General features: G+C 59.9%; 1 protein-coding gene across 4 annotated transcripts in view; it reads right to left on the bottom strand.

Annotated features, from left to right (window-relative positions):
* Positions 1 to 1,945: 1,945 nt before the first annotated feature.
* Positions 1,946 to 13,735, bottom strand: part of PAK4 (p21 (RAC1) activated kinase 4) — a 42,247-nt gene continuing 30,457 nt past the window's right edge. For all 4 annotated transcript variants that reach the window (XM_036231630.1, XM_036231633.1, XM_036231632.1 and 1 more), the window contains exons 2-10: positions 12,704 to 12,777; positions 11,165 to 11,418; positions 8,109 to 8,567; positions 7,460 to 7,897; positions 6,054 to 6,187; positions 5,666 to 5,792; positions 4,821 to 4,946; positions 3,443 to 3,577; positions 1,946 to 2,912 (exon numbers count right to left, since the gene is read on the bottom strand). In XM_036231630.1, coding sequence (XP_036087523.1) covers positions 2,757 to 2,912; positions 3,443 to 3,577; positions 4,821 to 4,946; positions 5,666 to 5,792; positions 6,054 to 6,187; positions 7,460 to 7,897; positions 8,109 to 8,567; positions 11,165 to 11,368 — 1,779 coding nt within the window. In that variant the 5' untranslated portion in view covers positions 11,369 to 11,418; positions 12,704 to 12,777 and the 3' untranslated portion in view covers positions 1,946 to 2,756. The remainder of the gene's footprint in view (positions 2,913 to 3,442; positions 3,578 to 4,820; positions 4,947 to 5,665; positions 5,793 to 6,053; positions 6,188 to 7,459; positions 7,898 to 8,108; positions 8,568 to 11,164; positions 11,419 to 12,703; positions 12,778 to 13,735) is intronic.

Raw genomic sequence — 13,735 nt, 5'->3', positions numbered from 1 at the left:
CGCCTCAGAACCCCTGGAGGGCTTGGTACAATGCAGGTTGCCAGGCCCCACCGAGAGTCTGACTCACCTGGGGTGGGACCAGGGAATTTCATTTCCAGAAAGTTCCCAGGGATGCTGCCAGGCCAGGACCCACGCTTTGAAAGCCACTGTTCTGTTTAAGTCTGACCTTCAGGCGTCCCTGACTCTGCTCCAGGGCCTTTGCTGCGGCTGAGTTAACACTTACTCCTTGTGAAGCACCAATTATGGTCGGTAACATCTGGACAGTGAGAACCCTGCGCCACATGGCGGCTGAGGCAGATGTCTGTGGCTCCGCCGCACTTTGCCTTCTGGGTGTTTCCTTGCTCACCGAGGCCGGAAGCCTGAAAAACCACCTGTAGGACACCCTTGCCAGCTGGGATTGTCCTGCCAGGAGGAGACTCAGAGTGGGAGCAGAGGGTGGGAAGCTGTCCGGAGCCATTCAACTTCAGGGCCACCGACTCTTCTTGTTCCTCCAGCCCATCCATGGCTTGTCTTTAGTGACTACTGGCTGGGTTACTGGCCCTCTGTGGCTCTTCCAGCCTTCCTGCAGGGGCAGCATCAGGAAGAGGAGGCAGGGGACCTTGGGGAGGAGCTCCCCATGCCTCCCAAAGCTATTCTTTAAAACTGCAGTGATGGGGCAAGTGGCATCAAGGTGTCTGAGCAGACCTCTCCACCTGGACAGTAGCACCTCCAGGTGCCCAGTGGGATCAGTGCATGTGGGTTGCGCAAGCAAGCAGTGGCTGCCATTGTTCTTCACTATCTTTATGTTTTGGGGGTCACAGAATTCCATTCCCGCTTCCTAAAATGAGTCTGGCAGGTTATCTATCTTTTTTCTATTTTCTGAAACAATTTGTATAAGGTTGGAATTACTTGATCCTTCAAAGTTTGGTAGAACTCATTTGTAAAAGCATTGAAGATAAGCGTTTTCTTCTTCTTTCTAAATACACGTCTCGGTAATTTTGGTCTTGTTTCCTATTTCTCCTTATTCCAATTCTGGCGTGTTTTTTCCCAGATACATTCATACATAGCAATTGTTGCTTATGCTGGTTATGTGTAACTGTGATTACCGACCTAGATCATGCATGGACTTGACCAGGCTGCCACAGAAACAGCACTCCAATCCTTGGGGCAGGGGGGGAGCTTGGAGCCTATGGAACTGTGCTGTGGGGCAGTCACATGACAGTGGAGAACAGGAGGTGTGGACTGAGCCAGAATCTCTCCATCCTCACCCACAAACCAGGCTGAGGAGGCCTGAAAGGCTCTGGAATGGGGGCTCAGTCCTCACAGTCCAGCTGTCCCCAGAAGCTGTTGCTGCCTCTGACCCCTCTCAGGGTGCTGGGAAGGACATGTACAGTCAAAGCCCAGCACTGGCCCAGAATGATTAGTGCCCAGAATGCAGAAGCTGCACTGTCACCTCGAATGTCAGCTAGATTCCTTCCTCCCTTCGTTAGTACCCAGGCTTATTTCCCTGGAGTCTTGGCCTAGAGGATGGACCTGACTGATGGAGCATCTCTGAAGCTGGCGGCTGCAGGCCCATCCGCCTTAGCCCGGTCCCCAAAAGCCCATCTGCCTGTTGACCAATTTACTAATGTCAACTCACTGGGAATCAGTTCCTACCCACCCAACATGCTCAAGACAAAACCTTTAAAACAAGTTTCCAGAAATCACAGATTCAGTAAATCGGTCATCATGACCCATGGACTTGCAAACTGGCTCCTTCCGGGCCTGAGGGCGGGCCGGTAGGGCCTGCTTGTTGTGCGTGTGTGTGGCGGGGGGAGGCACCAGCTGCTTTGACCTGGGACTCCTCTCCCACTCAGACATGGCCGTGCCCCAAGCTGCGCTAGAATCCTGGGGTTGCCAGGCACCCTCTCCCCAACCTCTTACCCCTGGATGGCCTGGTCAGGGAAGGGCCTCTACACACACCACACACAAAACGAGAAAATGTTTTAATTGTAAAACTGACTTGAAGGGGTGGGGGGAAGGGCAGGGCTGCACTGAGGGGGCAGGAACCTGATTCTTCAAGCAGTGGTTCTGTCCCCTGTGTCGCCCCACAGGACAGGGACCATTTGTCCCCAGGTGGGGGCAGGGGCTAGAGTGTTATAAAATGACAATATAAATAGACTTCTAGAAAAGAGGCTGTCCAGGTGCAGTAGTCGTTTTCTGCAAAGGCTGGGGTGAGAGGGAAGCCCTGCCCCCGTCTCCCCATCCGACCACAGAAAGGGGTGCGGGGCTAAGGGAAAGGCCACTCTTCAGACATTCATGATCCACCCCCGCCATGGCTCAGGGGGAGAGGGGGCTGTATGTCAGGCAAGGTCCGAGACACCACTCGCAGGCTGGAGGACAGGAGCTGGACCTTCTGACGTGAGCACACGCCATGTACACACTCACACACACTCACACACACACACACCCCTCTTCATAGTGTTCTCTCCACCCCCAGCGGCCCCCGCTGCAGCTTCCAGTGATGGGAGGGCCGCCTGTCCTTCTCGGAGACAGGGGAACACAAGGAGGGCCTGTCCCAGGGGGCGGGGGGGCCCTGGGAGCATCACTCGCTTCACGAGTCCCTGTGTTTTCAGTCACAAAACCAGAACCGGAGTTCAGTAGTAGGGTCCCACACACCGACTCTGCCTCATGGAGTGTCTCCCAGGCTGGGTGGAGCTGGGGCTGGCCGCTGGCTGGCTTCTGGCAGGGCAGGGGTGACCCAAGGGGCTCTTTGGTTCAGGGACAGGGCGCCAGCTTCATCTTGTGCGGTTCTGGCGCATGAGGGGCACAATGCTGGCGGGTGGGCCCGCTTTGGCCAGGAACGGGTGCTTCAGCAGCTCGGCCGCCGTGGCCCGCTGTGCTGGGTCCCGCACCAGCAGGCGGTCCAGGAAGCCCTTCAGGGATGGTGACACCTGTGGGAGAGGGCGGGGGGGGGGTGTTCTGGCTTGGCTCTGAGTGCCAGATCCTCTGCTCGCTTGCGGGGGTGGGGCCCCAGGCTCCTCCTCCTCCTGTCACACGGCTGGTGCCTACCGCCCGGGGCAGGAGCAAAGAGGCACCAGCTGTCTAGGGCTTGGGCCCAGGAGCTCATGTGCTCCCTAATTTTGAGGTTTGGTGAGGAGCTGGCAGTGGCTGGGCCCTGGAGGCACCCCTTTCTCACCAAGAAGAAGGCCCCTCTTCTACGCCTCGCTACGTTGTGTGCCTTCGGCCAGGCCAGCCTAGCACCACCTCTGTGGAATGCCAAGGGCACAGGGGACCCACGTTGAAACAAACACTCAAGGCCTAAGGGGAAGGGAGGTGGGCCCAGTACCCAGGAAATACCACCCCAGGAGCTGGCAATGCCCCAGTTCTGTCTGCGCCCACTCGCAGGTTGGGGGACAGGAGCTGGGGTGAAAGGCCAGGTGGCACCCAGCCTCGCACCACCCGCCCGCCGGGAGGTGCCCACCTTGTGCAGGTTCTTCAGTCGGGGTGGCAGATTGTCCCGAATCATCTTCATGGCTTTGAGGGGTGGCTCATTGAAGTAGGGGGGCTCCCCATCCACCATCTCAATCACCATCACTCCCAGAGACCAGATGTCCACCTGCAGGAGGGAAGATATGCAGGGCAGAGCTGTGCGGGATAGGGGAGCCTGGGGAGGGATGGCCCCAGTCCTGCCTTTGCCGCTTTGCTCCCTGAGTCCCTGGGCCCAGAACACCCTCTCTGACCCCACACGCCTTTCACGCAGGGATCCCTCTGATGGGTTCTGCCCACCCAGCCTCCATCTCCTGTTTTGCTAACCACCAGAGTCTCCTCGCAGGAACCCCTTCTCAATCTCAGGAGTGGGGCGTCCCTGACCAGGCTGCCAATCCAGCATCATCAAGACAGTAATCAGGTTGGGAACAGGCATGTGACTCAAACTGGACCAATCAGAATCAACCTGAGACTGTAACCCAAATATCCTGGAAAATGGCAGTGCCCATAGGCAGGGAAATGAGTCCCAGAGTTGCCTCGGTCATCTCTGCTGTCACCAGGGGAAAATCAGGGCCCAGAGGAACAGAACACGTAGATGGCCAATCCTGAAGCCTGTCACCTCATTAACGTCACAGTTTTGGGGGCTCACGGCTTTCATGTTCTGCTAAATCCATTTCATCTGGGTTTATTACTCACAGGCAGTCCTGACTGAGAGGTTCCCTCAGAATCTCGCACCAGTGTCCCTCCCATGGTGACCCCATGATGTGTTTCCCAGGGCGCCTGTCTCATGGCATGGCACTGGGCCAAGTCTTGCTGACTATGGAGGAAACTTCATGGCTACAGGGACCAGCTCAAAGGACTCAGGGCCACGTAGCTAGTGGCAGTGAGTGGCACGGGGAAGGGCAGGCAATAGAGAGGGGTGGGGACTATAGCCAAGCTGAAGGCACCTGCCTTTCCTAAAGCAGTGCGGCCCTTTGGTGCCTCTATGTGGCCAAACCTCTTGGTTTTCTTACAGAGAATAACAATTTGGGTTTTTATGCAAGATTCTCTTTTTTAAATGCTTGCAAAAGTATCTTCAGACGACACCAGCCAGGAGCTGGCCAGTCTGTGACCCTTGCACCAGGCTGTCAGGCAGGGATGTGACGCCTCCACCCGACATTCTGTCCTCACTACCAAACACTGGGACTGGCTGAGAACCAGCACCCGATTAGGAACAAATGAATGAACGCACGCACGTACGCACGCCTCCCTTTTCTCCTCCAAAATCGATCCTGGTCACCCATTCCCCAGACTGAGCCCCATCTCACCCTAGACGGTCACAGCCTAAACCAGTGCTGACAGCGAGGTGGGACCACCGGCCGCCTCTGGCTCACCTCTGGCCCGTAGGGAAGGCGGGAGATGAGCTCTGGGGCCATCCAGTAGGGCGTGCCGACCAGTGACTTTCTCCGTGGCACCTCCTTGCTGACCTGGGCGCAGAACCCGAAGTCGGACAGCTTCACCTGGGGCAGGGCGCAGGCAGCAGGGTCAGAGGTGCTGGCGCGGGGAGGGTGAGCAGAGGCGTCGCCCCATTTAACTCCTTGGCCTTGGACGTGCTGGGTCTCCACAATGCAGCCCAGAGGTTAGAGCTGGACCATGGGGAGCTCCGCCACCTCCTGGCAGGGGCCCCTCAGGTGTGTCACTGCCCCAAGAGAACAACACCATCTGCCTTCCTGACAGGGTCTGCCCTGGGGCTGGGGGGAAGTAGCCGAATCCTGCAGGTGCCAAGGCTGGGTGGGGATGAGACCAGGGCTGGCACCCTAAGCCCACACCCTGGGCACCATGAGCCTCATTCATGGACCTCAACTTCAGAACGTCAGTCCAGAAGACAGGAGATAGGGCTGGGGTCCACGGACCGCCACGGGTGCTCTGCTGGCAACAATTCTTCATGGAGGGAGCAGCACGTGGCTGAGCCATGCTGGCCAGCGAATGCATTCTCGTTTCTGGGCTCAGGGTGAGACTACAGTTCCCAGTACCCTACGCTGATGGCGGAGCCCCCACCAGCCTGGGACCCCAGAGTCTGTGTGAACAGAGCCCCTCACTGACCCAGACCCCTGACTCTGGACTGCTGCACAAAGAACAGATATGCTGACTGGCCCTGATCCCCTGAATTGGGGGTCAGAGCCTGCCTGACAGCAGAGGGGGAGCTCGGGAGGGGCGGGGGAAGCTGGCCCGTCCTCACCCTGCCGTCGTGAGTCAGCAGGATGGAGTCGCTCTTGATGTCACGGTGGATGACGCCCTGGGCATGCAGCACAGACAAGGCCTGCAGCACAGCCAGACACACGGCGGCGATCTGCTCCTCGTTCATCCTGCAAGGCGGAGGGGAAGCAGCTGGGGCCGGCAGGGCCCTGTCCCAAGGACTGAGGGGAAATGGCTTCTCTCTGGGAGCCTGAGGGGTATGAAGCCCCACCCTATGCGTCTGTGGGGGACACGACCCTGCTGGCTCTGAGACATGGCCCCACCCCAAAGGGTCTGGAGGGGACTTAACCATATCATGGGAGAGGTCTGAGGGGACCCAGTTCTACCCCAGAGAACCCAGGGAGACAGCAGGCTGGGCGCCCGGCGGCTACCTGGTATGGGTGACGATGTCAGTGAGGGCGCCTCCCTCCAGGAACTCCATCACCACCCAGAGCTCGTCACCCACCAGGTAGCTGTTGTACATCTCCACCACGTTCTCGTGCTGGTAGTCCCGCATGATCACCACCTGGGGAGGGAGGCTGCGTCACGCACAGTACGGGGAGGGCCACTGGCCCGTTTCGGGCCCGGCCGCCGGCTGCTCCTGCCTCACTCTCAGGCCCAGGCTTGGGTGCTCCCACACTGCAGTTCCACCTGTCACTCTTGTTTACTGGAGTCACCCACTGCCAAAGCCAACAGACCTCGAAGGCGGCTTGAAGCCTGAAGCCTCTATTCTGGGGGTGCTCTCTACCCCATGTACACACCACGTTTCTGATCCCATCTGTGACCAGTCCTGAGTTGGTCTCTCAGTGGCCCTGAAAACCAGCTTGGTGTTTGGGGAGGAAAGTGGGAAGAGCACCTAAGCACAAGGTTGAGATCAGGAAAAGTAGATAACAGCGGAGGTTAGAATAAAAAGTGGCAAAGGGGTGGGCGGGCAGGGAGGACCTGGGGCCAGAAGGCCTAGCCAGGCGCAGCCAGGGGAAGGCAGGCAAGGCGTGCTCACAGGGCCATGTTAAACAGGAACTCACGGTGCAGCTGGAGCATGTCATGTTGGGGGCCGACGGGCAGGTTATGGGGCATAGTTAAGTACTGAGTGCCTCCTGCATCAGAGTCCGGAGGCTGCTCCCACACACAGCCCTCTCGGGAAGGAGCCAAGCATCGGTCTTTGTAACAAGCTCCCTGGCAAAAAGGCCACCAAGAGCCAAAGTCTGAAGTTGGACAGAACCTAGAACCTAGGTCGGGGCAGATCTCAAACACTTTGCAAAGGGGCCAAGCCTTTATCCTTCAGGCACCAGGGATGCTGCAAGAGTCAGGAAACAGGGTGGGGGGTGCAGTTTGACAAGCTGCTGTGTGGGGAATACCAAGGAGGCACCGAGCAGGAGGCCAGGGTGGGGTCCGGTGGAAGAGGACAGTGCTGGTCCGGGGCTCTGGCGTGGGGACAGGGTTAGTGGGGACTCTCTGAGACAGGGAACCGGAGGAGGGGGGATTTAGGGGAGACATTTTGGGGTCAGTTTGAGACTGAGTGGGTGTGAGAAGCCTGAAAGACACTCAGAGGGCGGGGTTTAGTGGGCCCAGGAGGCTTGGAGCTGGGGCTTGGGGACAGGCCAGGGATAGAACAGAGACATGGCTGTGGGTGTGTGGGGGCAGAGGACACGGCCTGGGGAGGGGTGAGGAGTGAGGAGAGAATGCGCTTCAGGGCTGGGAAGCCTAGCCCTGAAGCCTGTCCTCCAGCCCCCACCCCCACTAAGCCTCAGGAACACCAGGAGGAAGGCGAGGGCGGGCCGCCAGGCGGGGGGCCCACCTCATTGAACAGCAGCTCTCGCCTCTGCTGCTTGCGCAGGTCCATCTTCTTCACGGCCACCAGCCGGCCGGAGCTTCGTACGGTGGCAATACACACGACACCTGTAGAGCCCTCGCCGATCTTGATGAAGTTGTCCAGGTAGGAGCGGGGGTCACCAGGGTCCACCACCAGCTGCAGGGCAGCCCGGAACTGCTCATGGGACACACGCTGGGGTTCCCGTTGTGGCGACCGGGGGCCGGGAGGCCCAGGGGCAGGGGGGCCGGCGGGGGCAGCGACGGTACGGGTTGGAGGGGCCAGCTGGGGCTCGGAAGCGTGGGGGCCCAGCACGCCAGGGCTGGGGGTGCCATGGGCTCGGGCAGGAGGCCGGGAAGAGGAGGACTGGGAGACAGCTAGGCCCCCCACTGATGGCCCATTGGGGGCCGTGTTGTGCGGCTCCCCCTGAAACAGAAGAGAGAGGAAGCTGTCAGTGGAAGGGCCGGGGGCCAGCTCCACTCTCTGAGCAGGAGGGGCCCGGCGGTGGCACAGATACATGGCGGTCAGGATGGAGATGGACAGAGGGCTGGGCACAGGCTGACAGTGGTGGGTGGGCATGGGGAAAGCTCTAGGCAAGGGGAAAGGTGGGGCCCTGGGTAAGGGGGGTAGTGGTTACCTGGGTGCCCCGGGACGGGTGATCCGTATCAGCCCGTGGGTACGTGTTAAAGGGCCGGCCGGCTGCCACTTTCGCCCCACTGGCCAGACCAGCAGGCTGGGGGGTGCTGACGTCAGGCCCGGAGAGGGGGCGCTTGTCCCGGGAGGACTCCTGGGGCCCTCCTGAGCCCTCCCTGGAAGACTTGGCTCTCTTCTCCGGCCCTACCCGCTGCCGGTCACCACTGCTGCCACCCGCCTCACTGCGACCGGTGACCCGGCCTTGGCTGCCCGCCTTTTCTGGGCCCCCTCTGGCCATGGCAGCCTGCTCCCCGGGCACCCCGTTTTCCTGGCGAGCACGGGCAGGTGGCGGCGGGCTGCCTCTCCGCAGGGAGTTGGAGCGTGTCACCGACATGTGCTCGAGCTCATCCAGCAGCAGTGTAAGGGCCCCGTCCTTGGCGCCTTTGCTGCCCCGCACGATGGTCTGGGGTCCGGGGTGATGGCAGGGCGGGGGCCGGACAAGGAGGAGGGGACACAGGACATGTATCCAACACAGACAGACAGGACAACACAACACACAGAGACAAGACAGAGACGAATGAAGAAATGCCATGGGCGATGATGGGGCTGGCAGGGGGGGCCAGCGCTGGGAGGCCCCGCAGCCCCTCCCTGGCACCTAGATGCCAGTGGCCGGAGTGACCTCCCCTTGTCAGGCTGTTGCCTCCCCTGCCCCCAAGCCCCCCAAGAAGCACCCTCCTGTTCTCCTGCTCTCTGGCTGAGGGAGGTTCTGGCCCTGTGGGGTGGAGGGGAGGAGGGAAGAGGCCACACCACCCCCATGAGGGGCCCTGAAGAGCTAATTACAGGATGCTGGGGCCAGGGCACAGCTCGGTGCTTCCTCCCCTGCAGCCTGCTGGGTCGTTAACCCTGAAACTGTGCTCTCTTCTCCTAGAGGCTGATGGTGGGATACAAGGACAGGCAGAAAGGACTGGACCCTACATAGGGGCAATAGTGCCCCAGGAATGGGTGGCAATGAGAATGCCCAGGGGGCCGCGCAGAGTGCAAAGCGCATCCTGAATCCGCCCAGCTCACCCTCCACACCTGCCACCTTGTTCCAGGTCATGGGCACCTCTTCCCTTGAGTGCTGAATCACAGCCTCCAGGGGTCCCCCGCTCCCCATTAGCTCCAGGTACACAGGCCTCCTCACTGCTCCTCAAACACACAGGCAGCTCCCACCTCAGGGCCTCTGCACTGGCTCTTCGCTCCGCCTGGAACATCTTCCCCCAAGTATGCCGGGCTCCCTCCCTTGTCTCCTTCAAGTTTTTGTTGGATACGGCTTATCAGAGGGAAGCTCCTATCGATCAGCTGCCTAAAATGCCAGCCCCAAGTACTCCCTATGCCCCTTCCCCACTATCTTCTTTTGAGCACCTAAAACCAGTGGACATAAAGCATATGTGCAGCTGTCTGTCGGCTGCTCCCACAGTGCAACGTGCGTGAGGGCGGCAACTGGGTCTTCCTGTCTGTTTCGGCTCTTGCTAAATCTCAGCACCTAGAACAGTGTCTGGTATGCAGAAGGTGTTCAATAAACATCTGATGAACCACTGAGTGAGTGAGAGGGCTGGGTGGAGGATTTGGGAAGCAGAGAATATGACCCCTGCCACTGGCACCCAGGGTCATGGCCCCGAGGCTGCCAGGTACTCTGAAACTGGAACTGCCGCTACTGGGCAGAAAACACTGACCCCCCAAAACCTACTGGCCGCAGTGCCCTGGGGCTTGCCCTGCCTCTCCTAGGCCTTGGCTGCCCAGGGGTCCAGTGAAGCACCTGGTCAGACTCTGTTGTCAGAAGTCCCTGCGAGTTGGGGGAGGACCCAGGAAGACTGGGCGGCAAATACAAGTGCCCACAGGGGCCCCAGGACAGTGCTCACCTGTGTGGCACCTTTGTGTGAATTAAGACTAGGTGTCCCTTCCACCTGGTGAACACAGCCCCAAGCAGGACCCATGGCTGGCAGGCAGAGCAGGGGCTGGGTTTTAGGAGGCGCCCCAATGAGGGCATGACCAGCACACAAGCAGCCACGGGGCCGGGCAGGGGATGAAACTGAGGTGGCCTGGGTGGGGCCTGTGGTTTGGAGGAGCTGGTGTCCTGCCTGCGGAGACAGCTGCCACCCAGCTCCAGCCAACTAGTTAAGCCAGAAATAGATATTTGGACGTGAGGTCTTTCATATTTTTAAGCAGTGGCAAAAATTTTGAAACATTCAGAAGCACCCTGCATGGGACACACGAACACCGCAGCAGGCCGCCAGATGGAGACCCTGGTGGAGAGGTCTGCACCGTGTCTGCGGCCACCTCACTGCCCCCCTCCCAGGCAGGGCTGGGCACTGGGAGAGGATGAGTCAGCCGCAGGCCTAGCCCCAGGCGCCGAGCCTGCTGACCGGCACACCCACCACCTCCACCACTCACAACACCCCCGGCTGCGTTCCCCTGGCTGGCGGCCCTACCCGCTCCCACTGCCCTTGGGATAAAGTCCGTGCTCCCAGACTGGCTTCACTGGCCAGGAGTGGCACCGGCCCACTGGGGGCGACCACACTGCAGGCTGCGCCCAGGCACCTGGACCGGGTCACGGGGACGGGCTTAGGAGCGCGGGCCGTGGAACAGACCTGGGTCCAAAGCCCAGCTCTGCCCCTTCGCTTGGGATGGCAGAAAAAACAGTGCCAAACGCAAACCTCCAGTGCTGCACGCGGGCAGCCACCTCCACTGAAAGCCCTGCGGCCCCAGCGTCTGCCTCGGGACTCCTCCGCCTCCTCGGCCCGCAGTCCTTCTCCAAGAAGCAGGCCTGGACCCCAGCCCGGGTCAGGCGCCTCCTCTGGGCTTCCCTAGCCCAGCCCTGACCACTTGGGGGTAAGTCTGTTCCCCCAAATGCCGCAGGAGCTCTGTGAAGTAGCACTGGGGATAGGAGCAGAGCTCAGGGCAGGAGGCTCCAGGAGAGCCCAATTTAGAGGCTGTTGCTGGGGGGCTGTCAGAGGGGACAAGGTAGCTGTGGGGTTCTCAGGGCTGGGGGTCAGGAGGTGGCAGTGGGTGTTGGCATACCTTGGGGGCCCCAGGCTGGATGGAGGTGATGTAGGCAGGGTCAACGAGGGGTTTGGGCCGGCGAGCTGACTCCTCGATCAGGCTCTGCCACTGGCGGGGCAGCCCCGTGAACTTCTGCTCATGCTGGTCGAAGCCCGTGTGCACGCGGTGCTCAAAGTTGGACGGCGCCGAGATCTCTACCCGCTTCTTCTTCTTCCCAAACATGGTGTTGCGGCTCTTGGTGCAAGGCGCAGACTTGGGCTCCTGTGGCAGGCCTGCAGGAGGAGGCCTTCACCAGAATCTGCCCATTTCTCCTCGCTCCTCCGGCCCGGCCCTGGTCCTGCACATCGTCATCCCCTCCCCGGTCTCCCCACTCCCTCCACAGTCTGTCCCTATATGTAATCCAAGGGACACCACGACCGCCCGAGTCAGGTCACGTCCCTCCCCTACTGAGAGCTGTCCTGAGGCTCTAGCTCACCTGGGAAAAGCCAAGTCCTCCCCATGGCCCACCCACACGACCTGCCCCCGTCACCTCTCTGCTCTCATCTCCCCCTCGCTCACACTGACCTCAGGGCCTCTGCACTGGCTGTTCCCTTCATGAACCACTCCTCCCCCATCCTCCCCGTCTTCAGGTCTCAGGGTCCTTGGTGAGTCTCTTCCTGACCACCCCAGGTAAAATAGCCCCCACACCCCACTATCCTTCTCTCATATCATTTCCCAGAACATTTAGCTTCTGGGAATTCTGCTGTTCATTCTCATGTTTACTAGTTTAGCATCCGCAGCCCTTATCACTAGCATATCAATGCCACAGGCCAAGTCTCATCTGCCCAGTCTCCCCACGTCCCACCCGATGCCCGGCACAGCACCAGGCACGGAGTGACGGGTTCCTAACGGCCTGGCCACAACCATCAGCTTCCCCAGCCTGGATGCTGGGCCAGGAACACCACACCCTCTGGTTACTTGTTCAAGAAATAGTTACTGAGCCGGTCCTACGCATGACGCCAAGGCAGCCTGACTGTGACACCTCACCTTACAGGGGAGGGGCCTGAGGCTCAAGTGGGGATGTCCGTTAGCAAGACCACACAGCAAGAAAGGCCCACTTTACAACAGACACTGGCAGACAAAACAGCCCATCTAGGGTCTGGGTCTCAGGGCAGGTACTCAGAACAGTACTCAAGCCCAGTATAGACGCTTGGTGAAAGCTGACTGAGCAACCAAAGGGGCCAACGGGGAGACGTGCTGACGGTGTGTCCCGCAGGGAGACCCAAGAAACCACGGGAAGGGGAGCCAGACGACCAGCGTGCAAATCTCTCTCTGCCACTTACTCTGTCTGACCTTGGGCCAGTGTCTTAACCTCCCTATGCTCTGGATCAACCCCCATCGGGCTGCTGTGAGGATTAATGAACTAACCCAAGCAGAAGCGGTACAGGACCGGGCACGGCGGGAGGCCTGGTCCGAGCTCACTATTTTGATGGTTAGGGCAACTCCTGGCAGTGACTGAGGGAGGAGGGGACCCAGGTTCTGCTCCCCTGTCCCACACATGGGCCCTGGAGTCCACACCTGGTTTGGCACTGGCTGGGCTAGAAGTGCCCTCCGGCAGGTGATGTCTCTTCTTGTAGCGTCGGGTTACTCATCTGTAAAATGGGGGAAAAAAGGTCATTCACCTACTCATTCATTCATTCCCTCATTCAGTAATAACTGACTCCCTTATGCCTAGTCTTGTGCTGGTTGGTATTAGGGATACAGTAGTAATGCAGTTAGCGTCTGACAGCCCAGAGTGGTTGGGACTGGGGTCAGGGAGCACCAGACCCGACCCAGAGAGATGGCAGGGTGGAAATACCCTGGGTGGGGATTTTTGTCTGGGTCACGGTTGGCTTCCCAGAGCCTGGCACCATGCCCAGCACAGGGCTGGCCCCGAGCTCTGTAAGTTTCATGCACTATGACGATGCTTACAAGCACATCTGGGACGCAGCCCCTCCAACCCCCCGGCTCTCCTCCCGTGAGAGAGCTGCCCTTTCCTGTGGGAGCAGCTCTGTGAAATGAGGCCTGAGAGGCTGCCGCCCCTGCTCAGAGGAAGGACCATCAGTGAGCAGCCATGCAGGGGAACCGGTTTGGCAATGGGAGCACAGTGGGAGGCGGGTGGGGACCCAGCAGCCAACTTGTCTCAACTGGTACAGGCCTCTTGGCCAGCAGGTGGCCACAGCCGGGTCTGGCCAGGGCTCCCCCAGCAGGCAGTCCCCCTGCAGGCTCCAGGGCCCCCAGCTGCCCAGATGTGTATGGGACAGCCCTGGCCAGGAAGGAGGTCCCTTCACCTCTGCCTCAGCTCCTTCTACAACCCCGGCTAAGCCAGGAGCCTCTTCGCATCTCTCCCAACTCCGGCCCCTTGAATACTGCCCATCCCTCCCTCCCAGACTTCCACTGGTGGCCCTGACCCACTGTTCCCCCCACACAGCTCCCTTTCAGCTCCTCTGCCCTCAGCTCTGACTTTCTAGTTCCTGCTCGTTGCTTTGTCCCTACACTCTCCCTTGCTCTGTCACCCCAGATCTTCACCCCATGTCCTATCATATCCTCACTGTCTTCCCAGATGTGCCT

Source organism: Rousettus aegyptiacus, unplaced genomic scaffold (genome assembly GCF_014176215.1).
Source record: "Rousettus aegyptiacus isolate mRouAeg1 unplaced genomic scaffold, mRouAeg1.p scaffold_m13_p_14, whole genome shotgun sequence".
NCBI lineage: Eukaryota > Metazoa > Chordata > Mammalia > Chiroptera > Pteropodidae > Rousettus > Rousettus aegyptiacus.
Note: the sequence above shows the minus strand (reverse complement) of the source record. Positions and strands in the feature narration are given on the sequence as shown.